This window comes from Coregonus clupeaformis, chromosome 15 (genome assembly GCF_020615455.1).
Source record: "Coregonus clupeaformis isolate EN_2021a chromosome 15, ASM2061545v1, whole genome shotgun sequence".
NCBI lineage: Eukaryota > Metazoa > Chordata > Actinopteri > Salmoniformes > Salmonidae > Coregonus > Coregonus clupeaformis.
In genome coordinates, this window is record NC_059206.1 from 19,968,927 (window position 1) to 19,996,345 (window position 27,419).

The 27,419-nt window shown below is 42.2% G+C and overlaps 1 protein-coding gene across 1 annotated transcript in view; it reads left to right on the top strand.

Moving 5' to 3' along the window:
* Nucleotides 1-1,111: 1,111 nt before the first annotated feature.
* The window catches only part of LOC121582250 (protein kinase C-binding protein NELL1-like), a 604,927-nt gene continuing 578,619 nt past the window's right edge, over nucleotides 1,112-27,419 (top strand). The window contains exons 1-2 of the mRNA XM_041897923.1: nucleotides 1,112-1,228; nucleotides 1,964-2,092. Coding sequence (XP_041753857.1) covers nucleotides 1,180-1,228; nucleotides 1,964-2,092 — 178 coding nt within the window. The 5' untranslated portion in view covers nucleotides 1,112-1,179. The remainder of the gene's footprint in view (nucleotides 1,229-1,963; nucleotides 2,093-27,419) is intronic.

The window sequence follows — 27,419 nt, forward strand, 5'->3', positions numbered from 1 at the left end:
ACTAAAATGTTGTGCACAACATCTGTAACAACCACCACAGAACATTCCCAAAATGTTCTCATTAAGTTTCCAGGTAAAGAACAGACAAAATGTCTTCTGAGAACTTTCTTGCAACATTAAAAACGTAATTGTTTCAATGTCAGCGCATGGCTTGTGTCGATGCAGGTAACCTGACAATATACACACTGCACATATTTCTGCATCCCAAATGGCCCTCAATTCTATACATAGTGCACTACTTTTGATCAGAGCCCTATCAGAGCCCCCTGGGCAAAAGTAGCGCAGAGTATAGGGAATAGGGTGACATTTGGGATGCACCTATTAGCTGTACTGGAGAAGCGATGAGCGTGATTAATGGTATCCAACAAGGACAGCTCCCAGAAGGAAGGTGGGTTAGAGTACCTGTGCTTATAAGAAGCCCTTAGTATCCCAGGGGTAAGGGCGTGATGGAGGGAGAGATTGATCGAGTTAGAGGGAAGGGAGGAGAGCGAGGAGACAGATACATGTCGGGGGTTAATGGATTGAATGTAGGCTAACAGCGTGAAGTCCCGAAAAAAAGACACATTCATGAGGACCTGACTATGATTTAACTACTTAAAGAAATTCGCTTGATTAAATTCATCTTAGCTTCAATAACATAGGCCTATTCTGTTGTGCAAAATGCTGCATCTGATTATCTGCAAAAAAAGAGCAAAGGCTATGTAAGAGATGATGATTTATAATAAATAGGCTATGTAATTTCATGTAGCCTACTTGTTAGAATCCCAACTGTTATTACAGGTCCCCAGTCCCTTGACTTCCTTCGAAAAACCTAGCACCTTCAGAATTGGACGTGTCTATCGTCACTGAAGGGTAGGATTAAGGTTCATTTTCGCCGCGCAAAAATATAGTCTATAGATTAATTTGAATTCAGAAGGATGGCTAATGTTGATTTCGTACAGGTTTGTGAATAATATCGCCCATTCAATAGATGGCAATAGTATTTAGAGTAAATTTAAGATAATTTACGCGCACGCCGAAAGAACCCCTATTTCCATGATGTGGAACGCTCCGAGCCTCTGCACCCCAGCACCGGTGAGACGAGAGCATTTTGCGAGACAGACCAGAGCAAGTGGATTGCCAGGGAAGCGCTCGACGTCGGATATTTCTGAGGAAACTGTACAGTGTAACTTCACACAAATGGATATTTACGTGGCTTTGTTATCCGTAGTGCTCATTGCGAAACCAGGTAGGTGTCACACTGGGACATATGCAGTTAGTTTACCTATTGTTTTATGTAATTCTCAGCTCTCTCGGCAATAGCTTTTTAATGCGCACCCCCTCCTTCTCCATAGCCTAATTCGGACCTTGCGCGCAAGCTTCTCGATCAGATTTTTTGTTCGTTTGTCCCTCGTAGATTTTGTATTAATCAATAATTTTTTATCAATTTGCCCCTTATCGATTTTTTATAAATCAATTATTTTTGGAATTAGTTTTATAGTACATATAAATAGCATAGTTATCATCTAAAACGTAGGGTATGTTGTTCTGTTATACCACATCTGTAGAACGCGCAAAAGTCCCTATAGAAATGACAGGTGTCGCACAGGTTGATACAGCAGTCAATTTGTTCCCGCGCAACAATAGGCCTAATATTTGGATTATGTAGACTTTCATTTAAAATGATCTGCCATTATACGGTATCTGATATCTAGTGCCATGCCATTTACGCGTTTTGTCTCTGATGTGATGGCCACTGTACCTTGGTGAAGGTGCTTTGAAATCGCATGGAATCAATCCCCATGTTTTTGACTGTGTTGCAGTTCGTTGTATCATGCAGACGCTGAAGTTTGATGCTCAAACTCAATCATTAAAGAAGTGCCTTGCTTATGTATGTCATACACATCATATAGGTGGCAGGATGTGTGATAGTAACTGTGCACCCAATGTGTGACAATGTCTAAAGAATATTTTCCCTCTACAGTTCTCGGCTTTGGAATAGATCCCGATTACCAGATAGATATCATCAATGAACTTGACTTCGCAAATGCAACATATGGAATTACCCAAGTGGCAGGGCTTCACAACAATAGCAAAGCCTTCTTATTTCGAGGTAATGCATACTTTCTTTCTCTATTTGTTTAATGAAACCTCTTAAGGATCAAACTCATTTTTTTCAATGTTAGCCTAAAATGACATACCCAAATCTAACTGCCTGTAGCTCAGGACCTGAAGCAAGGATATGCATAATCAAATAAAATCAAATTTTATTTGTCACATACAATGCAGTTTTAAGAAAAATAAGTGCTACGTAAAAAATACAAAATACAAATAATTAAAGAGCAGCAGTAAAATAATGTGCGGTGGCACAGGTTATTCAAGGTAATTGAGGTAATATGTACATCTAGGTAGATTTAAAGTGACTATGCATAGATAATAAACAGTGAGTAGCAGCAGCATAAAAGAGGGGGTGTGTGGGGGGGGGGGGACAATGCAAATAGTCTGGGTAGCCATTTCAGGACTATGTTCAGGAGTCTTATGGCTTGGGGGTAGAAGCTGTTAAGAAGCCTTTTAGATCTAGACTTGGCACTCCGGTACCGCTTGCCGTGCGGTAGCAGAGAGAACAGTCTATGACTAGGGTGGATGGAGTCTTTGACAATTTTTATGGACTTCATCTGACACCGCCTGGTATAGATGTCCTGGATGGCAGGAAGCTTGGCCCCAGTGATGTACTGGGCCGTACGCACTATCCTCTGTAGTGCCTTGCAGTCAGAGGCCGAGCAGTTGCCATACCAGGCAGTGATGCAACCAGTCAGGATGCTCTCGATTGCGCAGCTGTATAACTTTTTGAGGATCTGAGGACACATGCCAAATCTTTTCAGTCTCCTGAGGGGGAATAGGCTTTGTCGTACCCTTTTCACGACAGTCTTGGTGTGTTTGGACCATGATAGTTTGTTGGTGATGTGGACACCAAGGAACTTGAAGCTCTCAACCTGCTCCAATACAGCACGGCGTGCTCGGTCCTCTTTTTCCTGTAGTCCACAATCATCTCCTTTGTTTTGATCACGTTGAGGGAGAGGTTGTTATCCTGGCACCACATGGCCAGGTCTCTGACTCCTCCCTATAGGCTCTCTCATCGTTGTCGGTGATCAGGCCTACCACTGTTGTGTCGTCGGCAAACTTAATGATGGTGTTGGAGTCGTGCCTGGCCATGCAATCATGGGTGAAAAGGGAGTACAGGAGGGGACTGAGCACGCACCCCTGAGGGGCCTCCGTGTTGAGGATCAGCGTGGCAGATGTATTGTTACCTGCCCTTACCACCTGTGGGCGGCCCGTCAGGAAGCCCAGGATCCAGTTGCAGAGGGAGGTGTTTAGTCCCAGGTTCCTTAGCTTAGTGATGAGCTTTCAGGGCACTATGGTGTTGAATGCTGAGCTGTAGTCAATGAACAGCATTCTCACGTAGGTGTTCTCTTTGTCCAGTTGAGAAAGGGCAGTGTTGAGTGCAATAGAGATTGCATCATCTGTGGATCTGTTGAGGCGTTATGCAAATTGGAGTGGGTCTAGGGTTTATGGGATAATGGTGTTGATGTGAGCCATGACCAGGTTTTCAAAGCACTTCATGGCTACAGACATGAGTGCCATTGGTCGGTAGTCATTTAGGCAGGTTACCTTAGTGTTCTTGGGCACAGGGACTATGGTGGTCTGCTTGACAGGTCAGTCATTGACAGGTTGAAAATATCAGTGAAGACACTTGCCAGTTTGTCAGCGGAGTACACGTCCTGGTAATCCATCTGGCCCTGCGGCCTTGTGAATGTTGACCTATTTAAAGGTCTTACTCACATCGGCGTGATCACACAGTCGTCCGGAACAGCTGATGTTCTCATGCATGCTTCAGTGTTGCTTGCCTCGAAGTGAGCATAGAAGTAATTTAGCTCGTCTGGTAGGCTTGTGTCACTGGGCAGCTCGCAACTGTGCTTCCTTTTGTAGTCTGTAATAGTTTGCAAGCCCTGCCACATCCGACGAGCGTCGGAGCCGGTGTAGTACAATTAAATCTTATTCCTATATTGACGCTTTGCCTGTTTGATGGTTTGTTGGAGGGCCTAGCGGGATTTCTTATAAGCGTCCCGCTCCTTGAAAGCGGCAGCTCTACCCTTTAGCTCAGTGCGGATGTTGCCTGTAATCCATGGCTTCTGGTTGGGGTATGTGGGGACAACGTCATCGATGCACTTATTGATGAAGCCAGTGACTGATGTGGTGTACTCCTTAATGCCATCGGAAGAATCCCTGAACATATTCCAGTCTGTGCTAGCAAAACAGTCCTGTAGATTAGTATCTGTGTCATCTGACCACCTCTTTATTGACCGAGTCACTGGTGCTTCCTGCTTTAGTTTTTGCTTGTAAGCAGGAATCAGGAGGATAGAGTTATGGTCAGATTTGCCAAATGGAGGGCGAAGGAGAACTTTGTACGCTTCTCTGTGTGTGGAGTAAAGGTGGTCTAGAGTTTTTTTTTCCTCTGGTCGCATATTTAACATGCTGGTAGAAATTAGGTAAAACTGATTTAAGTTTCCCTGCATTAAAGTCCCGGGCCACTAGGAGCGCCCCCTCTGGATGAACGTTTTCCTGTTTGCTTATGGCCTTATACAGCCCATTGAGTGTGCCAGCATCGGTTTGTGGTGGTAAATAGACAGCTACGAAAAATATAGATGAAAACCCTCTTGGTAAATAGTGTGGTCTACAGCTTATCATGAGATACTCTACCTCAGGCAAGCAAAACCTTGAGACTTCCTTAATATTAGATTTCATGCACCAGTTGTTGTTTACAAATATACACAGACTGCAACCCCTTGTCTTACAGGAGGCAGCTGTTCTATCTTGCCGATGCACGTATATCCCGCCAGCTGTATGTTATCCATGTCGTTGTGCAGCGTCAACTCTGTGAAACATAAGATATTACCGTTTTGAATGTCCCATTGTTAGCATATCCGTGATCGTAGTTCTTCTATTTTGTTATCCAATGATTGTATGTTGGCTAATAGGACTGATGGTAGAAGCAGATTACCTACTCGCCATCAGATCCTTACAAGGCACCCCGACCTACGTCCCGTCTCTTTCTCATGCGAATGACGGGGATTTGGGCCTTGTCGGTGTCTGAAAAAAATCCTTCACGTCCGACTATTTAAAGAAAAAATCTTCGTCCAGTACATGGTGAGTAATCGCTTTCCTGATATCCAAAAGCTATTTTCGGTCATAAGAGACGGTGGCAGCAACAGTGGCAGAAACTTTATGTACAAAATAAGTTACAAATAATGTGAAAAACACACACAATAGCACAATTGGTTAGGAGCCCGTAAAACGGCATCCATCTCCTCCGGCGCAATTCTTGATACCATTTGAAAGGAAACACTTTGAAGTTTGTGGAAATGTGAAATTAATGTAGGAGAATATAACAAATGTGATTTCTATTTTTGTTTTTGTTGCATCAGCTTTGAAATGCAAGAGAGATGCCAGACAGTGATGTAGGAATCTAGGTGTAATTTAGATGACGGCAGCATTGTGTGTGCAAAGTTTCAGACTAATCCAGTGAAGGATTACATCACCACACAATATTTTGTATCAAGTCTGCCAGGAGTTTTCCCAAATGTTCCGAATTGGTCAATTTATACATTTTCAAGTACATAACTATAGAGAACATACAACAATTATATGGTAATAAAAATGTTAAGTTTACACACTCCCAGGAATGTCATACAGGATGGATCATTAGCTTATACACTAACTTTCACACATCCAGTTGACGGGCAGAGTGTGGAGCCAGAGATGTATCAAACCGGTTGCCGTGACAAAAGTGTTTTGTTGTTGTGCACTATCCTCAAACAATAGCATGGCATTTTTTTAGCATTAATAGCTTCTGTAAATTGGACACTGCAGTTAGATTAACAATAATTTAAGCTTTCTGCCCATATAAATCTATGTCCCGGAAAGTTGGCTGTTTTTTATTTACAAAACCATTCTAGTCACATAGGGACACCGATCCTGTAGAGCAGGGTTCTTCAATCCTGGTCCTGGAGGGCCGAAACACTTCTGTTTTTTATTTCTACCTGGTAGTTAATTGCACTCACCTGGTTTTCCCAGGTCTGAATTAGCCCCTGATTAGAAGGAGAGGATGAAAAACAGAGGTGTTTCGGCCCTCCAGGACCAGGATTGAAGAACCCTGCTGTAGAGGTTAATTGATTGATAGATCATTGCAGAAATGTGTTTTATGTTGAGGTGGAATCCTGAGAACGTTTGGTAAACTAATTTCATTTGTAAGATGTAGGTTACCCAAGCTCGGACTCATGGTTGTAAGATTATCCAGAATATTTTAGGTAAAATGTTGGTAACAGATGGTGAACTAATCATCATCCTCATCATTACATGACCAATGTATTGTAACGATTCTCGCTATATGAGCCATGTTACAATTCCTACCAAGTGGGTAAACTCTATTGGCGCGATGTGTAGGGTGCTTGCCTTTCATGGCAGCGACCCGGGTTCGCTTCCCTGCCCTGCTGTTTGCTACATTGGTGTCAGAAGTGAGATGGCGGCCGTGAGGCCATCGTAACGCACAGGCCGGACGTATGAGGGGGCTGAGTAGTCGAACCACGTGGACATGCCTTTCCGTTCGGAGAGGGCAGTATAGCGATACTCACTATATGAGCCACGTTACAATACCCATCAAGTGGTTTAACCCTATTGGCGTAATGCGTAGGGTGTTTGCCTTTGTATTTATTTGGGATCCCCATTAGCTGCTGCCAAGACAGCAGCTACTCTTCCTGCAGTCCAAACACATTAAGGCACTTACATCACACATTAAAGAAAATATAAAACAGTAGTACATCATATAACATTATTACACCACTATATATCTACAATACAAAATGTATAATACAACAATATTACAATGTACGTGGTTGTAGAGTGAAGTGCGTGTGCTAGCGTGTGTGTTTATGTGTGTCTGTACCTGTGTGTGTGTCTCTTCACAGTCCCAGCTGTTCCAGAAGGTGTATTTTAATCTGTTTTTTTTTAAATCTGATTCTACTGCTTGCATCAGTTACCTGATGGGGAATAGAGTTCCATGTAGCCATGGCTCTATGTAGTACTGTGCGCCTCCCATAGTCTGTTCTTGATTTGGGGATTGTGAAGAGACCTCTGGTGGCATGTCTTGTGGGGAATGCATGGGTGTCCGAGCTGTGTGCTAGTAGTTTAAACAGACAGCTCAGTGCATTCAGCTTGTCAACAAAATTAGGGCCTGTAGGACATGACATGCTGATAGTGTTGTTCAGAAGGCAGAGCAACGCTTTATTATGGACAGACTTCTCCCCATTTTAGCTACTGCTGTATCAACATGTTTTGACCATGACAGTTTACAATCCAGGGTTACTTCAAGCAGTTTAGTCACCTCAACTTGTTGAATTTCCACATTATTCATTACAATATTTAGTTGAGGTTTAGGGTTTGGTGAATGATTTGTCCCAAATATAATGCAATTTGTTTTCCAAAGGTTTACTAAAGGCTAGTAACAGGCTGATTGGTCGGCCATTTGAGCCAGTAAAGGGGGCTTTACTATTATTGGGTAGTGGAATGACTTTTGCTTCCCTCCAGGCCTGAGGGCACACACTTTCTAGTATGCTTAGATTGAAGATATTGCAAATAGGAGTGGCAATATTGTCCGCTATTATCCTCAGTAATTTTCCATCCAAGTTGTCAGTCCCCGGTGGCTTGTAATTGTTGATAGACAACAATAATTTGTTCACCTCTTCCACGCTCACTTTACGGAATTCAAAATACAATGCTTTCATAATTCGGTCGGTTATACTTGGATGTGTTTTGTCTGTGTTTGTTGCTGGCATGTCATGCCTAAATTTGCTAATCTTGCCAATTAAAAAATCATTAAAGTAGTTGGCAATATCAGTGGGTTTTGTGACGAATGAGCCATTTGATTCAATAAATAATGGAGCTGAGTTTGCATTTTTGCCCAAAATTTAAGTTGCTCCAACACTTTTTAAATAATTTAACTTCATAGTATAGTTTCTTCTTTTTATTCAGTTTAGTCACATGATTTCTCAATTTGCAGTACGTTTGCCAATCTGTTGTGCAGCCACACTTATTTGCCATTCCTTTCGCCTCATCCCTCTCAACCATACAATTTTTCAATTCCTCATCAATCCAAGGGGATTTAACAGTTTTTACAGTCATTTTCTTAATGGGTGCATGCTTATTAGTAACTGGAAAAAGCAATTTCATAAATGTGTCTAGTGCAGCGTCTGGTTGCTCCTCATTACACACCACAGACCAACACATATTATTTACATCATCAACATAGGAATCACTACAAAAGTTATTGTATGACCTCTCATACACTATATTAGGACCAGCCTTTGGAACTTTAGTTTTCCTAGATATGGCTACTATATTGTGATCACTACATCCAATGGATTTCGATGCTGCTTTAAACCAAATTTCTGCAGCATTAGTATAGAGGTGATCAATACATGTTGATGATTTAATTTATGTGCTGTTTGTAACTACCCTGGTAGGTTTGCTGATAACCTGAACCAGGTTGCAGGCACTGGATACAGTTTGAAGCTTTGTCTTGCGTGGGCAGTCAATATTTAAATCACCCAGAAAATATACCTCTCTGTTGATATCACATACAGTGGGGAAAAAAAGTATTTAGTCAACCACCAATTGTGCAAGTTCTCCCACTTAAAAAGATGAGAGAGGCCTGTAATTTTCATCATAGGTACACGTCAACTATGACAGACAAAATGAGAAAAAAAAATCCAGAAAATCACATTGTAGGATTTGTAATGAATTTATTTGCAAATTATGGTGGAAAATAAGTATTTGGTCAATAACAAAAGTTTCTCAATACTTTGTTATATACCCTTTGTTGACAATGACACAGGTCAAACGTTTTCTGTAAGTCTTCACAAGGTTTTCACACACTGTTGCTGGTATTTTGGCCCATTCCTCCATTAAGATCTCCTCTAGAGCAGTGATGTTTTGGGGCTGTCGCTGGGCAACACAGACTTTCAACTCCCCTCCAAAGATTTTCTATGGGGTTGAGATCTGGAGACTGGCTAGGCCACTCCAGGACCTTGAAATGCTTCTTACGAAGCCACACCTTCGGTGTGTTTGGGATCATTGTCATGCTGAAAGACCCAGCCACGTTTCATCTTCAATGCCCTTGCTGATGGAAGGAGGTTTTCACTCAAAATCTCACGATACATGGCCCCATTCATTCTTTCCTTTACACGGATCAGTCGTCCTGGTCCCTTTGCAGAAAAACAGCCCCAAAGCATGATGTTTCCACCCCCATGCTTCACAGTAGGTATGGTGTTCTTTGGATGCAACTCAGCATTCTTTGTCCTCCAAACACGACGAGTTGAGTTTTTACCAAAAAGTTATATTTTGGTTTCATCTGACCATATGACATTCTCCCAATCCTCTTCTGGATCATCCAAATGCACTCTAGCAAACTTCAGATGGGCCTGGACAAGCAGGGGGACACGTCTGGCAGTGCTGGATTTGAGTCCCTGGCGGCGTAGTGTGTTACTGATGGTAGGCTTTGTTACTTTGGTCCCAGCTCTCTGCAGGTCATTCACTAGGTCCCCCATGTGGTTCTGGGATTTTTGCTCACCGTTCTTGTGATCATTTTGACCCCATGGCGTGAGATCTTGCGTGGAGCCCCAGATCGAGGGAGATTATCAGTGGTCTTGTATGTCTTCCATTTCCTAATAATTGCTCCCACAGTTGATTTCTTCAAACCAAGCTGCTTACCTATTGCAGATTCAGTCTTCCCAGCCTGGTGCAGGTCTACAATTTTGTTTCTGGTGTCCTTTGACAGCTCTTTGGTCTTGGCCATAGTGGAGTTTGGAGTGTGACTGTTTGTGGTTGTGGACAGGTGTCTTTTATACTGATAACAAGTTCAAACAGGTGCCATTAATACAGGTAACGAGTGGAGGACAGAGGAGCCTCTTAAAGAAGAAGTTACAGGTCTGTGAGAGCCAGAAATCTTGCTTGTTTGTAGGTGACCAAATACTTATTTTCCACCATCATTGGCAAATAAATTCATAAAAAAATCCTACAATGTGATTTTCTGGATTTTCTTTTCTGAATTTGTCTGTCATAGTTGACGTGTACCTATGATGAAAATTACAGGCCTCTCTCATCTTTTTAAGTGGGAGAACTTGCACAATTGGTGGCTGACTAAATACTTTTTTTCCCCACTGTACATTATCAAGCATTTCACACATACAGTATTATCCAGATACTGACAAATAGCACTTGGTGGTCTGTAGCAGCTTCCCACAAGAATGGGCTTTAGGTGAGGCAGATGAACCAGTAGCCATATTTCTGTCTTTTCTGTAGATGTTATAACCATGTATTGCTACCACTGTATCATCAAAGGTATTACCTAAGTGAGTTTCAGAGATAGTCAGAATATGAATGTCATCTGTTACTAGCAAGTCATTGATTTCATGAACTTTGTTTCTTAGACTGCATATGTGGGCTATTTGTAGCACTTTTCTGGGATGCTTGATTGTTTTTATTGCTTTACTGGGAAGCTTATCAGAAGTAGACATGCTCATGTTATTTATGTTTGAGCTGATAGTGCAGGGTGAGCTGCACACAGTGGACTTCCTACTAGGGCACACCGCCTCAGTGATATGAGTATAACTCTGGATCATAGGCACATTATTTCTGCATACAATAGCTGTAGGATCAATAGATGCATTCAGGACATTTAGAGGGACATAAATTAAGTTACTTACATTGTGTCTGCCAACGCCCCTGGGATAATGTACATTTGCTACAGCATTATGACAACTCAGCGACACAATGGTAGGGATTAACTGAGCTTGTCTTGGGTAATTGATAAATCATTGTCATAATGCAGCCTTGAAATGCATGGACAGAGTCCAAGAGCCAGGATGATTTGGATGGACTCAAAGTTATCTATAAAAGTGATACCAACAGAGCTACAGTAATCTTTTAGCCAGGTTTGTAATGCCAGTAGCCTGCTGAATCTTTCACACCCACTGCGCAATGATGATACCAGACCTGAAATAATTGGCCGCTTTTTGGAATCTTTCAGTGCTAGAATCAGTTCTTTAAAATCCATTTTCAGAAGTTCCGAGCTAGCCCTCCATAAGTCGTTTGACTCCACATGGACTACGACAGTGTCAGCTCCCGGCATCTGTCGTAGAACAGTCAAAAGCAGCCTTGTAATGTCCTGTACTCATGCTCCAGGATAGCACAGGGTTTTGCCCTGGGAACCAAGATGTTTCTAACCATAGAACTGTCAATGACGACAGCTGGTGCAATGGCTGAGGAGGTCCGGATGTTCTTTCGCCTCGAGTGGTTTGGCAAACCCCTCGAGGACCGAAGGGCGGTGGGGTCCGATGGACCCGAGCCGGCTGTAATATCCATCGTGGATGATGAATGCGCCGGAGTCTCAGACAGCCTCGCAATCTGATGATGGTCAGAGCTCTGAGGATCTGAACCCGGGGTAGAAGTCACTGGAGACGGAGACAGAATAGAGGATGAAGGAGCAGGTACCTCTGGATCTGATCTCGAATCGGAAGCCCCCAAGGAAGAAGGCACCAGAACCTCTGGATCCAGGGCGGCGAAGCTGTTTCTGGTCTGTGTCCGGTCCGGGCTTAACATCTCCAAGGAGAACCCTGTTGCCAGAGGACGCTGTTTTCGACTTCCACGGCGAGTGACATATCTCCATGGCTGGTTGGTAGGATCAAGAACAGGAACATCCACCAAGTCAACCAGGAGCATCCTACTAGCTCCATTCTCCAGGGAAGGGGGAGACCCCTTTGGGGAGGGATCCCTGCAGAGTACCGGCCAGTCGGCTGTGGAGAGCCGACACGGCGGCGACACTTCCACCAGGCCTGATCAGCGTCCGGCTACTAGGGTAGAAGAGAAAGAAAAAGTAGGTGGGTGTGGATTCCCCAGTAGGTTGTGTAGGTTCACTACTTGTTTGCTAAGAGTAGCCACTTCACCCCTGTAGTCCTCTGCAAGCAAACAGTTGCTACATTGAAATTCTGGGCGGTCCACATTGTCCCAGAATAAAGCAAAATAAACACAGCTCCTGCAGAGTTGAAAACATTTGTTAGGCTAGCTAGGCTAGCTAAGCCAGTCGGTCCTCTGTGTCTTTCCTCCGTGTCCGAGAGAGAACAACACCGCTATAAAAAATAAAAAAACGTCAGGCAAAGCTAAGCCTACACCAATCACATATTATTATTTTTTTGATTTTTGTATTGTAACTAAGGCTAGTAAAACACGTTTTGTCAACAACAGTGGCGAACTGAGAGTGATCACTCCAGGACCTGGGTGCGCTTCCCTGCCCTGCCGTTTGCTACAGTTATTACTATTAGTAGTAGAGATAGTAATAGTATCAGCAGCAGTAGTAGAAGTAGTAGTAGAATATTAGTAATTGGCGTAGTAGTGGTAATAATGGTAATAGTTTACTACAGTTGAAGTCGGAAATTTACATACACCCTAGCCAAATACATTTAAACTCAGTTTTTCACAATTCCTGACATTTAATCCTAGTAAACATTCCCTGTCTTAGGCCAGTTAGGATCACCACTTTATTTTAAGAATGTGAAATGTCAGAATAATAGTAGAGAGAATGATTTATTTCAGCTTTAATTTTTTTCATCACATTCCTAGTGGGTCAGAAGTTTACATACACTCAATTAGTATTTGGTAGCATTGCCTTTAAATTGTTTAACTTGGGTCAAACGTTTCGGGTAGCCTTCCACAAGCTTCCCACAATAAGTTGGGTGAATTTTGGCCCATTCCTCCAGACAGAGCTGGTGTAACTGAGTCAGGTTTGTAGGCCGCCTTGCTAGCACACGCTTTTTCAGTTCTGCCCACAAATGTTCTATAGGATTGAGGTCAGGGCTTTGTGATGGCCACTCCAATACCTTGACTTTGTTGTCCTTAAGCCATTTTGCCACAACTTTGGAAGTATGCTTGGGGTCATTGTCCATTTGGAAGACCCATTTGCGACCAAGCTTTAACTTCCTTACTGATGTCTTGAGATGTTGCTTCAATATAGCCACATAATTTTCCTTCCTCATGATGCCATCTATTTTGTGAGGGGCACCAGTCCCTCCTGCAGCAAAGCACCCCCACAGCATGATGCTGCCACCCCCGTGCTTCATGGTTGGGATGGTGTTCTTCGGCTTGCAAGGAACCACCTTTTCCCTCCAATCATAACAATGGTCATTATGGCCAAACAGTTCTATTTTTGTTTCCTCAGACCAGAGGACATTTCTCCAAAAAGTAAGATATTTTATGGCGGTTTTGGAGCAGTGGCTTCTTCCTTGCTGAGCGGCCTTTCAGGTTATGTCAATATAGGTCTCGTTTTACTGTGGATATATATACTTTTGTACCTGTTTCCTCCAGCATCTTCACAAGGTACTTTGCTGCTGCTCTGGGATTGATTTGCACTTTTCGCACCAAAGTACGTTCATCTCTAGGAGACAGAACGTGTCTCCTTCCTGAGCGGTATGACGGCTGCGTGGTCCCATGGTGTTTATACTTGCGTACTATTGTTTATACAGATGAACGTGGTACCTTCAGGCGTTTGGAAATTGCTCCCAAGGATGAACCAGACTTGTGGAGGTCTACTATTTTTTCTTCTGAGGTCTTGGCTGATTTCTTTTGATTTTCCCATGATGTCAAGCAAAGAGGCACTGAGTTTGAAGGTAGGCCTTGAAATACATCCACAGGTACACCTCCAATTGAATCAAATTATGTCAATTAGCCTATCAGAAGCTTATAAAGTCATGACATCATTTTCTGGAATTTTCCAAGCTGTTTAAAGGCACAGTCAACTTAGTGTATGTAAACTTCTGACCTACTGGAATTGTGATACAGTGAATTATAAGTGAAATAATCGGTCTGTTAACAATTGTTAGAAAAAGTACTTGTGTCAAAGCACAAAGTAGATTTCCTAACCGACTTGCCAAAACGAGTTTTAATGACTCCAACCTAAGTGTATGTAAACATCTGACTTCAACTATATATAACATTGTAGGAGTAGTTGTTGTAGAAGCAGTAGTAGTAGTTTGTTAGTAGTAGTAATTATATCTTGTTTGCTATGGTCTGCTGCGCAATCACAACGAACACAGATAGCCTGTCCTTTACATGTATACAGTATAATTGTACATTGCTGACATTTGACTGTGATAAGATGACAGAATGAATAGTATTTAACCAGGCCTCCTATTCAGACTTCAGTTTGTTAAGAATGAAAACAGAAACTGACTCCTTTACCTAGAGCTAGCAGTAGGATCACACCTTCTGCTTTCATAGGGTTATTCTTATTACTGTGTGTGTGTGTGTGTGTGTGTGTGTGTGTGTGTGTGTGTGTGTGTGTGTGTGTGTCTGTGACAGCAGGATCAGACCTGGTATGTCATGGTGTTATTCTTGGTATTGAACAAGGAAGCTCCAGGGAGCATCATTCTGATAATTACTCCCCATTTAATTTGTCCCCGGCAGCAGATGCATGTCCCCACCTGGTTCGCTGTGGCTCAGCAGACCTGGGTACATATACAATCTTAAATTGTTCAAATACTTCTACTGTTTGCTTGTGAATGCCAGATAGGTGGGTTTGCACATTCACAACTATTATATTGGTTCCATTGTGCAATGCAAGCTTAATCAATACTTTAAAAAGTATTTGAACTCAGGCCTGTGGCTCAACAGTGTAGGATTGGTGCGGCACTGGTCCATTCAAGTGAAATAAGGTCATTACAACCAGAAACTGGTTGAAATGACGTCATTATGATGTAATTTCAACCTATTTTGTAAACTGAATTCCTGCTTAGTGTTACCAACATTACTAGCTCAAAGAGTTGGATTTGTGCAATATTAACTTGACATTTTCACTATCTAATCATGGCATGGGGTTGTTCAATGACTGACATGTATTTGTTTAAAATCTATCACTTGATGTTTTCATTTCAGAGAGACAAATAATCATGTTATATATATCCGACTCACTCTCAGAGAAATAAGTAGAACTGCTAGGTTGTACACAGTCAAATGTAACAAACAACTACATATTTAATAAAGAACTGTAAAAATTATACATTTGTGACAAAAATCTAAACAGTAATATGAGATCTGTATATAAAACATTTACATGTCACATTTTAGTAATTTAGCCTCCTGTAGCTCAGTTGGTAGAGCATGGCGCTTGCAACGCCAGGGTTGTTGGTTCGATTCTCACGGGGGGCCAGTATGAAAAATGAATGCACTCACTAACTGTAAGTCGCTCTGGATAAGTGCGTCTACTAAATGACAATAATGTAATTGTAAAAATTTTGAAGACACTCTTATCCAGAGCAACTTACAGTTAGTGCATTCATTTTCAGATAGCTAGGTGGGGCATCTACATATAAGAGTCAAATATACAGGATACAAGAATTCCATTCCAGTTAAACAATGGATATATAGCGTTTAGCAAAAAATCTCATTTGAATTCATATCTAAAATCTATGAATACAAAATCTGAGAACAGTAATATGTTACACACACATGAAGGTACCCATAATCAATCATTCCTGATGAAAAAACACAAATTTGAAAAATTGGTGGATATAGCGTTTTGGAAATCAACTCTTCTATAAATGCACTACCGGTCAAAAGTTTTACAACACCTACTCATTCTGTATGTATATGTGTGTTTTAGGTGTTTTAACACTTTTTTCAGACAGTAAGGAAATGACCTAATTTCATTACTGTCTGAATAAAGTGTTGAAACTCCCCAAAAAATACTGGATACCAGGGTTCAATAAGGGTGGACGCAGGGAGTGAACCCTGGTCTCCGGTGGTGAGTTGTGACTGTACCAAGGGCTATTACCGTGACACCTTGGCTCTGCACCTGTATGTGTTTACTGCTAACCCAACTCTTAATATGATTGTCATTACCCCACTACATGGATGGCATGACAATGAAAGTCTGAGAGGAGTTGGCTGAAGCTCAAATAAATCTGTGGCCACATACTCGAATAGTGCAATAATGTGACAGCAATGCACAAATTGTTCATGTGGAATTAGCGTGCTTCCTGAACAACTTGTGGGTGGCTGGTGGGTTTAATGAATGACATGGAAATTGAAGTGTAATAATGGACTCCAAATTGGCAGAGTTTGAATTATTGTCCGGTGTCTGTGGGGAAGGCCCACTCTCTCACTCTCTAGTTGTGCTATTTTAGTGTAGCAATTAGAATAATTTATGGTTATGCAACAGAGGCCTCTGCACTTTACAAAGCCTGAATGCACTTATCTGAGAATTAATAGGGAGATCTACAATAGATTTTTCATTTCTGAAGTTGATTGCTCAATCATCAAGTGAAGTATAAATAGTAGATGTGAGGGGATGTCCTGAGTGACTCTGTGTGTATTATGTAATTGCGGTGAAGACTCATTTAGTCCCAAAAATATAAAGACTTTACTGCTGGAGTAGCATGATAGGAATACACTGTTTGATGTTTGAAATTCTGCTGATGTGTACATTCAGTGGCCAGTTTATTAGGCCTCCTGGGCTTTTGACGCACGACAGTGTCTATGGTTTACAGAGAATAGTGTAACAAACAAAAAACATCCAGTCAGCGGCAGTCCTGTGGGCGAAAACAGCTTGTTGATGAGAGAGGTCGAAGGAGAATGGAAAAAATTGTGCAAGCTAACAGGCGGGCCACAAACAGCCAAATAACGGTGCAGTACAACAGTGGTGTGCAGAACAGCATCTCGGAACGCACAACTCATTGGTCCTCGTCACGGATGGACTATTGCAGCAGACGACCACAATGGGTTCCTCTCCTATCAAGAAGTGGCTCCAGTGGGCACGCGATCAGCAACACATCAACACATTGCCTGGTCCGCCAAATCCCTGTTCCTATTGCGTCATGCTGATCAGAGTCAGGATTTGGCGTAAGCAGCATTGGTCCATTGCCCCGTCCTGCCTGGTGTGCAAAGAACAGAGTGCAAAGAACCTTGGCATGACCCTGGACAACACCCTGTCGTTCTCTGCAAACATCAAAGCAGTGGCTCGCTCTTGCAGGTTCATGCTCTACAACATTCGTAGAGTTCGACCCTACCTCACACAGGAAGCGGCGCAGGTCCTAATACAGGCACTTGTTCTCTCCCATCTGGACTACTGCAACACGCTGTTGGCTGGGCTCCCCGCTTGTGCCATCAAACTCCTATAACTTATCCAGAATGCTGCAGCCCGCCTGGTTTTCAACCTTCCCTAGTTCTCTCATGTCATCCCGCTACTCTGCACTCTCCACTGGCTTCCAGTCGAAGCTAGCATCCACTACAAAACCATGGTGCTTACCAGGGAACAGCAACAGGAACAGCCCTTCACTACCTTCAGGCTATGCTCAAAACCCTACACCCCAAACCGAGCACTCTGTTCTGCCACCTCTGGTCTCTTGGCCTCCTACCGCTACGGGAGGGCAGCTCCCGCTCAGCCCAGTCCAAGCGCTTCTCTGTCTTGTCACCTCCCTCCTGAAGCTCCCTCCTGAAGCTAGGACAGCAGAGTCCCTGCCCATCTTCTGAAAACGTCTGAAACCCTACCTTAAATAATCCTCCTCTTTTTCCTTAACCAGCACTTTCCTTAACCAGCACCCCCCCCGCCTTCCATTTCGAACTCTACTGATAGCTACGTCGAGGAAAAATGTACTTTCTATGTCTGTGATATGTGGTTGAATGCACTAACTGTATGTCGCTATAAATGTGTATGTGGAGGCTGGAAGGCAGTGTGTGTGTGCGTGTGCATGCCCGTGTGTGTGTGCAGGCTGCTGCTGGCTGTGTGAAGGCAGGCAGGCTGCTGTGCTAACTCTGTGGGGGGAAGCAGTCTAGGGTTTAGGGCCAGATCAGGGGATCCAGTCTCTCTCATTATGGCTGCTTCTGCACTGGAATAACCCTCATACCCTCTCAGCTTCCTCTCTAGTGTTCTTCCCAGCCTAGCGATGCTACAGCCTGATATAAAGCAGTTACAGCAAACAGGTCATCAATGAAAATAAGAGTCTGATATAAAGCAGTTACGGCAAACAGGTCATCAATGAAAATAAGAGTCTGTTCTTAACCCCCTAGAGTCGATTGACTATTACGTCCGAACGGTTTGACCTACAAACTGTTATGACCACTCTAAAGAAAGAGGAGAATCTCATGAACACAATGATTTTCTCCGTTTTGCTCACCCACAAGTGTCAGGAGAATCGTCTGAAGTCGGTACCGTCGATGTGCCAACTTCTGTTTGGTAGCGTTCAAACCATTTGGGCTACAAACAATTGAGACCCCACTGTGGAAAGGGGAGATTCTCACGAACACGATGATGTTCTCCGTATTGCTTACCATCCCCACAAGTGTCACAGGACTCGTCTGGAGGTAACCGGTACTGGTAAAAAAAAATGAAAGTATGAAGGTATTTTTGTGCCTGCCCACAAAAAGGGGTTAAATATTTCCTGAGTTTTTTTTATATCTCCTAGATTTAGAACAGACACTTCAAAACCTTTTTTATGATACATTTTTTTACTGTATTTTTTGCCATTTATGAATGTGATATTCAATGCATTTCTATTGGCATATATTTTATCAAATCAATATTTTATAAAATAATGTTTTAATATTTTTGGGGATACCTAAAGGGGTCCTAAAATTCTAAATCAAATAGCTAAATTATCCATCTTAAAACAATTCCTTATGTCAGCATAGCACCCCCTCTCCAACGTCTTAGACAATAAATTATTGACTTACCTGTACAAATAAAGGTTGAAAAAAAACACAGAGGTATAAGTCCGAACTAGCCGCTGTCAGTCAGAGTGGGTTTCAGGGCCCGTATTCATAATGAGTCTCTGAGTAGGAGTGCTGACATAGGATCAGGTCCCTCTGTCCATTCATTGTGATCTAAAATGCAAAACTGACCCTAGATCAGGACTTCTGCTCTGAGACACTTTGTGAATACGGGCTATAACTTTCACAGTAAACAGTGTTTGTGTTATGACCCATTTTACCACTTCCCCCTTTCCCCATAGCACTCATTCCCCCACAAACCCTCGGCCTTGTACACTCTTAGAAGTAAAGTTGCCTGGATTAACCTTTTGGGTTGCCACACCGGTGGAACCTTTCCAGTTGAAAAAGGTTAATCGAGGAACCCCTTTGAAAAGGTTAAAACCAGAACCTTTTTGTGATGGGATGGGTTCAATTTTGAACCTTTTTAATAATATATATTGTAGAGGTGGCAGCATATCAAATTGGAGACGTGGCTTTCAGATACTGTAGTTATTTTAGGTCACTCATTAGCATAAATGTCATTCATGTTCATCATGTTAAGTTTGTACACTGCAAATAAAAAATATATTTGAATATTTATGCATATTACATATTCTAATATAATACAGTAAGAAAGTGGTAACTATTCCAACTTTGGGATTTGCATAGGCTCTTGGGGAATTCATACACCTCTGATAGCAACATTGGAAGCTACAAAACTGTCTGTGTTCAACCTTAACATGTGATGACAAAACAACAGAACAGATGAACAGGAATGACATTTACTCTAACGGAAGTGGTGACTAGCAATGGTTCCTTGAGGAACTCCAGGGGTTCCTTGAAGATCTCCAGGGTTTCTCAAGTTACCATTATTTCTAAGAGTGTAGAGCACTGACACTCAATTAGATGAGCAAGTAGGCCATTTCCAAAAACAACAAGAGCTTGCAGCGGGCAGCTGATAATTTGAAAAGGCAATATAAACAGCAACTCTGCAATCTCAATCATAGCCTACTACACACAAAGACAATCTGTCCACTGTCAACTCTAAACGGTTATGATGATTTACGGGATCATCATGTTTTGCTTTAAGCTCACTATCGTGTTTGTTTAAATACTTGATTACACAAATCGTAGGGGAGCATATTGTCATGGATTTGTTTGGAACATGTATTAAATCGTCGATAGCCCCAGGAAACTATGTGGCAGGCCTAATATGGCCCTTGGGCCGTTATTTACGTATTACTGCTGTGGAGTTTTGGATGAGGATGACAGGAAGGGGCTGTCAGCGTGAAGGGAGAGAGAGGGACAGATAGACTGCGAGAGCGAGACGATAGAGATAGAGAGAGAGAGGCACAGATCTGGCTGCTGCTGGGCTGGCAGTCCTATTCCATGGCTGTGGGACTAGTCTCACCCCCTGTTCCCTGGTTGCTAGTGTTAGCCAGTGATTCATAAACAACAGATGTCCTGTGTTGGTGTGGGAAGCTTTTATGACCCTACATTAAGGGTGGCAGAAAAATGTGACACCGCTGGCGCTCCTGATAAGAGAAGCCAATTGAAAGTTGTCAGATCAACGGAACCTCCACACAAAGGTCTTCATCTAGTTATGTCCCTATCTGATCTTACCTGGTGCCTTTGGGAGAGAAGTGAAAAGAGCTTTCCTTTGGTTCTGTGGAAATCAATATTTTTTTTCATTCTTTGGCGCAGTTTGCGTTGCTGCGGGTTGCAAAATAATGAGAACATTGGACTATAATAAGAATGCTTATATTGATATTAGCGTCCAAGCTGAGCTAATTGCCGAGATATGTAAACATTCAGCACTATTATGGAATCTTAATCTGCATTATGTATTATACAGTAAAGGTTTAAAATGTATTCATTAACAATATAATACTCATTCAAGTGTAGAGGGACAGTATTGCTGAAAAATGTTTTAAACTACCAAAATACCAGTATTTGGTTCATAGTAGGTATCGGGTGGATTGGAGTGTTGATTATATGTTCCTCCAATGGGTATAATCAATCTACAGGCTTTAGCTATTACTTAATAGTGCTGAGTGATTAGTGCTTTTTGATGTCAGTTCCGTTTCTGTAAAAAAACACACCAAAAACACAGTTTTCGATTTAGGTAAAAAATATATATATTATAATAATACTTTCAATAGCTAACGCCTGTAGATTGATTATACCTATGGGAGGAACATACACTACATGACCAAAAGTATGTGGACACCTGCTCGTCGAACATCTCATTCCAAAATCATGGCCATTAATATGGAGTTGGTCCCCCCTTTGCTGTTATAACAGCCTCCACTCTTCTGGAAAGGCTTTCCACTAGATGTTGGAACATTGCTACGGGGACTTGCTTCCATTCATCCACAAGTGCATTAGTGAGGTCGGGCACTGTTGTTAGGCGATTAGGCCTGTCTCGCAGTCGGCGTTCCAATTCATCCCAAAGGTGTTCGATGGGGTTGAGGTAAGGGCCATCGGACTGCCAGATGGTGAAGCGTGATTCATCACTCCAGAGAATGCATTTCCACTGCTCCAGAGTCCAATGGCGGCGAGCTTTACACTACTCCAGCCGAAGCTTTCCTGTTCTGTGAGCTTGTGTGGCCTACCACTTTGCGGCTGAACCGTTGTTGCTCCTAGACGTTTCCACTTCAGCACTTACAGTTGACTGGGGCAGCTCTAGCAGGGCAGAAATGTGACGAACTGACTTGTTGAAAAGGTGGCATCCTATGACGATGCCACGTTGAAAGTCACTGAACTCTTCAGTGAGGCCATTCTACTGCCAATGTTTATGGAGATTGCATTGCTGTGTGCTTGATTTTATACACCTGTCAGCAACGGGTGTGGCTGAAATAGCCGAATATACTAATTTGAAGGGTTGTTCACATACTTTTGTATTTATAGTGTATAATCAACACTCCAATCCTCCCGATACCTACAGTAAAGCATACAGCATAAACATGGCAAATTGCATTTTACCATTTAATTGTAAAACAAAAAACACATTTCGATCCTGCAAGTCAGCTTTTATCTGTCAATATCCAGGCCTACAACATTAAATAAACCAAAGAAACTCTAAAGGTGATTTAGATTTGAAATAAGGGGCTTTATTATTGTTTCATATAAAGGACCACTTAGTGTGGAATTGCCTTCTAATTTCCTCACATTTATTCTCAAGAGCTTGCAGTCTAGTGTGGGAGTCATCACAGTTTAATTGATTTGTATTTCCTTCCTCAAATGGAGATAAAAACCTGGCGCGTCAACATCTCATCACTCAGATAACACAGTATTGTTAAAAAAATAAGCTAATCAGGAGAACTACAGCGTTCATTGTCAGTCATGCATGCTGTATTTATTGCAGTTCTTAGCAGATTTTGTTTCTGGGACATGTAAGCAAGTAGAGTTGTCCATGTACAGTGCCTTCAGAAAGTATTCACACCCCTTGACTTTTTCCAAATGTTGTTGTGTTACAGCCTGAATTTAAAATGGATCAAGTTGAGATTTTGTGTCACTGGCAACACACAATACCCTAGTTCAGTCTGCTTTCCACCAGACAGTGGGAGAAGAATTCACCTTTCAGCAGGACATTAACCTAAAACGCAAGGCCAAATCTACACTGGAGTTGCTTACCAAGAAAACAGTGAATGTTCCTCAGTGGCCGAGTTACAGTTTTGACTTAAATCTACTTGAAAATCTATGGCAAGAACTGAAAATGATTGTCTAGCAATGATCAACAACTAATTTGACAGAGCTTGAAGAATTTTGAAAAGAATAGTGGGCAAATGTTGCACAGTCCTTGTGTGTTAAACTCTTAGAGACTTTCCCAGAAAGACTCACTGCTGTAATCGCTGCCAAAGGTACTTCTACAAAGTATTGACTAAGGGGTGAATACTTATGTAAATGAGATATTTCTGTATTTCATTTTCAATACATTTGCAAACATTTCCAAAAACATATTTTCACTTTGTCATTATGGGGTATTGCGTCTAGATGGTTGAGATAATTGTTATTTATTTAATCAATTTTGAAGTCATGCTGTAAAACAACAAAATGTGGAATAAGTCAAGGGGTATGAATACTTTCTGAAGGCACTGTATAATTTAAGTCAAGCGAGGCATGTTTGCAAATAAAACAATTTCCACCTGTCTCTCCAGTCTTTAACCTTTTCACATATGAGTTCGAAATATCTCTAACGGTCGCCCCAGCATAAGGTTTTTTTTATGCACGTGATGTCAGAATGTGCTCACTGTTCCAAAATGTGATTGTTACGCAACAGGACAGTTAATCCGCGCTGCCCTCAAACCAAGACTCTCTGCCTGCTTGAATTTATAGGCTGTTTCAACATTTTCTAACAATAGTTTAAATTGAGGTGTGTTCCGCCTCCTCATTAATTCACATAAAAGTAGGCCATTTCACTTTTGCGGACAATTGATCTTTTAGGCTTTACTGAGCCGGAAAAACTTCCCCAAGCACTTCCCCATTGTTTCCGCAGATCAAGTATGCAGACATTTGCGGATCTCCAGTCAGAACTTGCACAAACTTTTTCACATTTTCCGGCTGGAGCCCGCATTGCCTTCATTGTTGTTTTCCTTACTACATGATGATAACTTTGGACATGTGTGCATTTCTATCAAAGTAAGTGCCTTATTATGTTATAATAGTTTCTGTACGTCGTGTTATGTCGTTTCTACTGTAGCTCACTGTATGTATGGACCATAATATATTTGTGTGTATTCCTTATAACCGCGGATACGCAAGGCACTTATTTCATAACCTTTATGGTGTTATACTCAATTGTGCTTATGTAGCTAGCTACACTCTTCTATTAGCTCTGTAAAACAATGCAAATTGTGTCAGACAAGTATTAGCTTGTGTTGTCTTTTGAAGCTACCCTGGCCTTATGACCATGGTTAGTTTTCATTTGGCCTGTTTAGCATAGCTCTGCCCTGCCCCCTTGAGGAGCTCAACAGTTACTGTTTCTTACTGTTATTTAACTCATATCTGTGATTCTGTCAATGCAATTTATTATTTTTATAGCAGTGTTATGTTACTTCTTTGTAATATTGTTTTATTGTTATATCCTGATATTGTACTCTAATTACTAATAATTCCTCTTTATTCTGTACTTTCAGAAACGACACACACAAACAGTATTGAACATTATTTGCCAATGTCATAACTGGAACTGGACATCTTTCGAGCTGAAGATTGAGGCCAGCTTTTGAATGCTAGCAACATACTGTTTGAACGTACAATCCTTAACAGTTTTACTGGATGAAAACACAGCAAGAAAACACATAGGCCTATATGTAATAGTCATCTATTTTATTGAAGTATTGGTGGTGGTTGAACAACAACAACAAAAACTTGTTTTACTGGAGGGAAAATAACTGCAAGAACTTATGAATATGCATAACCCATATTTCATATTCATGCAGTGATTGAACAACATCTGCATTTCCACCCCCCACCTCTAAAGGTGTAGTATCATGGCAGATCACCTGTCAAGTCAGCTGTCAAGTCAGTCAGTCGGTCAGTCAGTAATTGCTGCAGATGTGCTCAATAGTGCTTGAGTATATGGTACTCCCCAAAGCATGGTGAAACACATAGAGGTGTGTCACAAGCTCAACCTCCTCTGCTTCCTTCTCCTGGTGACGGACAGGCAGACTTTGCAGTGCCTCCGTGTGCGACTGCCTTGAGCAGCAGTTTGAGGGACTTCGCAGGGAAAATGCCGTGCAGTGAGGCGTAGGGGATTGTCTGCAGCAGGACGGCCCCCAGTGGATGGACGCCAAGGGGTGTGGGGCTCCCCCAGCAGCTCTCTCATTAGGTTTTCTCTGTACTTTTGGTAGGTAATTACTTTACCTATGGGGGAGAGGGAGTGGGGAGGATGAGGGAGGGAAGAGGATGATGAGGCAGTGGGTAGAGGTGGGTGAGATATTGCATAATGGAACTGTATGTGATTTGTATGTGAACTGTACGTCCAATTACAAAAAATTCCTTGTTCAATAATCATCTCACCTGTTAGTTGGTGGTGAACTATGTGGCCATTGAAGGCAGCAGTGTCGATCAGATGGAAAAATATCTTCTTATACCACTTGGTAGTTTTCCGAGCGCATTCCACAAAGCTGTTTATCATGTCCCCCTTATCCACTGCCCCCATTTTGAGGTTAGAGTCAAGCAAACAGTCTGGTTTGATCTTTCTCTCTCCCATCAGGTGGTCCACCTTCCCTGTGGCCGATATGGTTGCTGTATGGACAGTGAAGAGGACATGGACGTCTCGTTTGTCATGCCACTTTACTGCCAGCTGTTGACCGTTCTCCTTGAACTTCACCTCCCCTCTCTGCATCTTCCTACATCCGAATGCCGTCATCCCCTTCCTGTTCGACCTGACTGTGCCACAGGCCCCTGTGCTGTTGGAGAGCAGATCCTGGAAGAGTGTGGGACTTCTGTACCAATTGTCCACATACAAAGTGTGTCCCTTGCCGAGATGAGGAGCCAGCATGTCATCACCATGGACCCGGACACTCCAAGCCCCTCATAATGTTGGATGTCAGCGGTGGACCCTGTGTAGACTAAAATGTCCTGGACAAATCCTTTTCTTCACGACGCACATAACAAAGAACTTGACCCCAAACCTGTGCCTTTTGGAGGGAATATATTGATAGAACGCCAGCCTACCCTTCCATAACATCAGGGAGTCATCAATGCATAGGTCCTTGTATGGCACAAGAAACCGACCAAATGCTGATGTCAGGCTGGTAAGAACATTTCTTATTTTGGGTAATTTAGGTTGGCAGTAGCAATGTTGACGAAATGCAGGCATCGCAGCATAACTAGGAAGCAGACTTGGGAAAAGAGGGTGGCAAAGAAGGGAGTTGCAAACATAGGATATGTGCTCCAGTATTCTCTTAGGGAGTTCTTCTTTACTATTCCCATGAGAAGGACTGTCACCAGGAAGATATACATTTCACTAATTGTGGTTGTCACCCATTTAGCGAGTTTCCCCCTCACTCCTGGCACTCTCTTCTCCTGTAGTTCCAAGGTGTAGCGATTGGTCTCATCTACTATGTCTCCCACCAGCTCCTCTGTCAGAAACAGCACTTTGCCTCAGAGGGAAATGGTGGACAATCTATTCCTAGTATTGACTAAATGTCTGTCTCTTACCAACTCTTACTGTTGTGAATGGAGTTTGGCCGTTTTAAATGGTGTAAATTGTGAAATAAAATAAGCATGTTTTTTTCAATTATCTTGTCGATTGATGACCACCCAAGAGCATTGTGCATGGCTACAACAGAATAATCATACCTCCACCTTAAAACAATCCTTGCTGTTTTGTTCTGTGCAATCTGCAGCCTCCTAATTTCACTTGCTAATGCATTTCCCCAGACCACAGTTCTTGGGTTGTTAGCTTAAGAATCTTACCTGGTAAATATTTAGCTATCCTTCTGATCATGCATGCAGTTGTAATATTTTTTTACATAGATGAGTTATTTGAGACACCATGATAAGCAGTTGTCTAGATGCACTGCAAGTAGTTTGGTTTCTGCCACTTCCTGAATTTGTACTCCCCCCATACTTATTTGCATCCCATGTTAATATAATAATAATATGCCATTTAGCAGACGCTTTTATCCAAAGCGACTTACAGTCATGTGTGCATACATTTTTATGTTGCGTTGGCCTTTTCCTGGTTGGACAGACCCACATAACCTTGGTTTTCTTGGCATTCAAAACAAGTTTGTTCTGGCAAACCCACTCCCTGATATTTCCCAGATCTACTGGTAGAACTTGATGTACCTGTTGAACCGATTGTCTTGATGTATACATTGTAGTATCATCTGCAAATATGGTAGCTTGAGTTTCAGATAAAGCACAAGGAAGGTCGTTGGTATATATTAAGTAAATAAGTGGTCCAAGGCAGCTGCCCAGCGTTATTCCACTGTTTAACCTTTTCACGCATGAGTTCCAAATATCTCTAACCGTTGCACCTGCGTGAGTTCTTTCATCCGCGTGATGTCAGAATGCTCTCACTGTTCCAAAATGTGATTATTACGCTGCCCTCAAACCCTCAAACCAAGGCACGCTGCCTGCTAATTATCTATAGGCTATGTTTTAACTTGTCAATTTCAAATTATCTTCTAACAAGTTTTATTTTCTAACAACAGTTTGAATTGAGGTGTGTTCCACCTCCTCGTTAATTCACATAAGAAGTAGCCCATTTCACTGTTGCGGACAATTGATGATTGAGGCTTTACTGAGCCGGACAAACTTCTCTCTTCGATGAGAGCCCAAGTACTTCCCTAGTGTTTCCCCAGATCATGTATGAAGACATTGCGCATCTCTCGTCAGAACAGGCCTTCCCCCAGCACATTTTCTGGCTGGCGCCCGCATTGCCTTGATGGTTGTTTTCCTTACAAATTGGACTTTCAAACATGTGTGCGTTCCTATCAAAGCATGTGGTTATTTTATTATAAAATGTAATTTAATTTAATTTAACTAGGCAAGTCAGTTAAGAACAAATTCTTATTTACAATGACTGCCTACACCGGCCAAACCCGGACAACACTGGGCCAATTGTGCACCGCCCT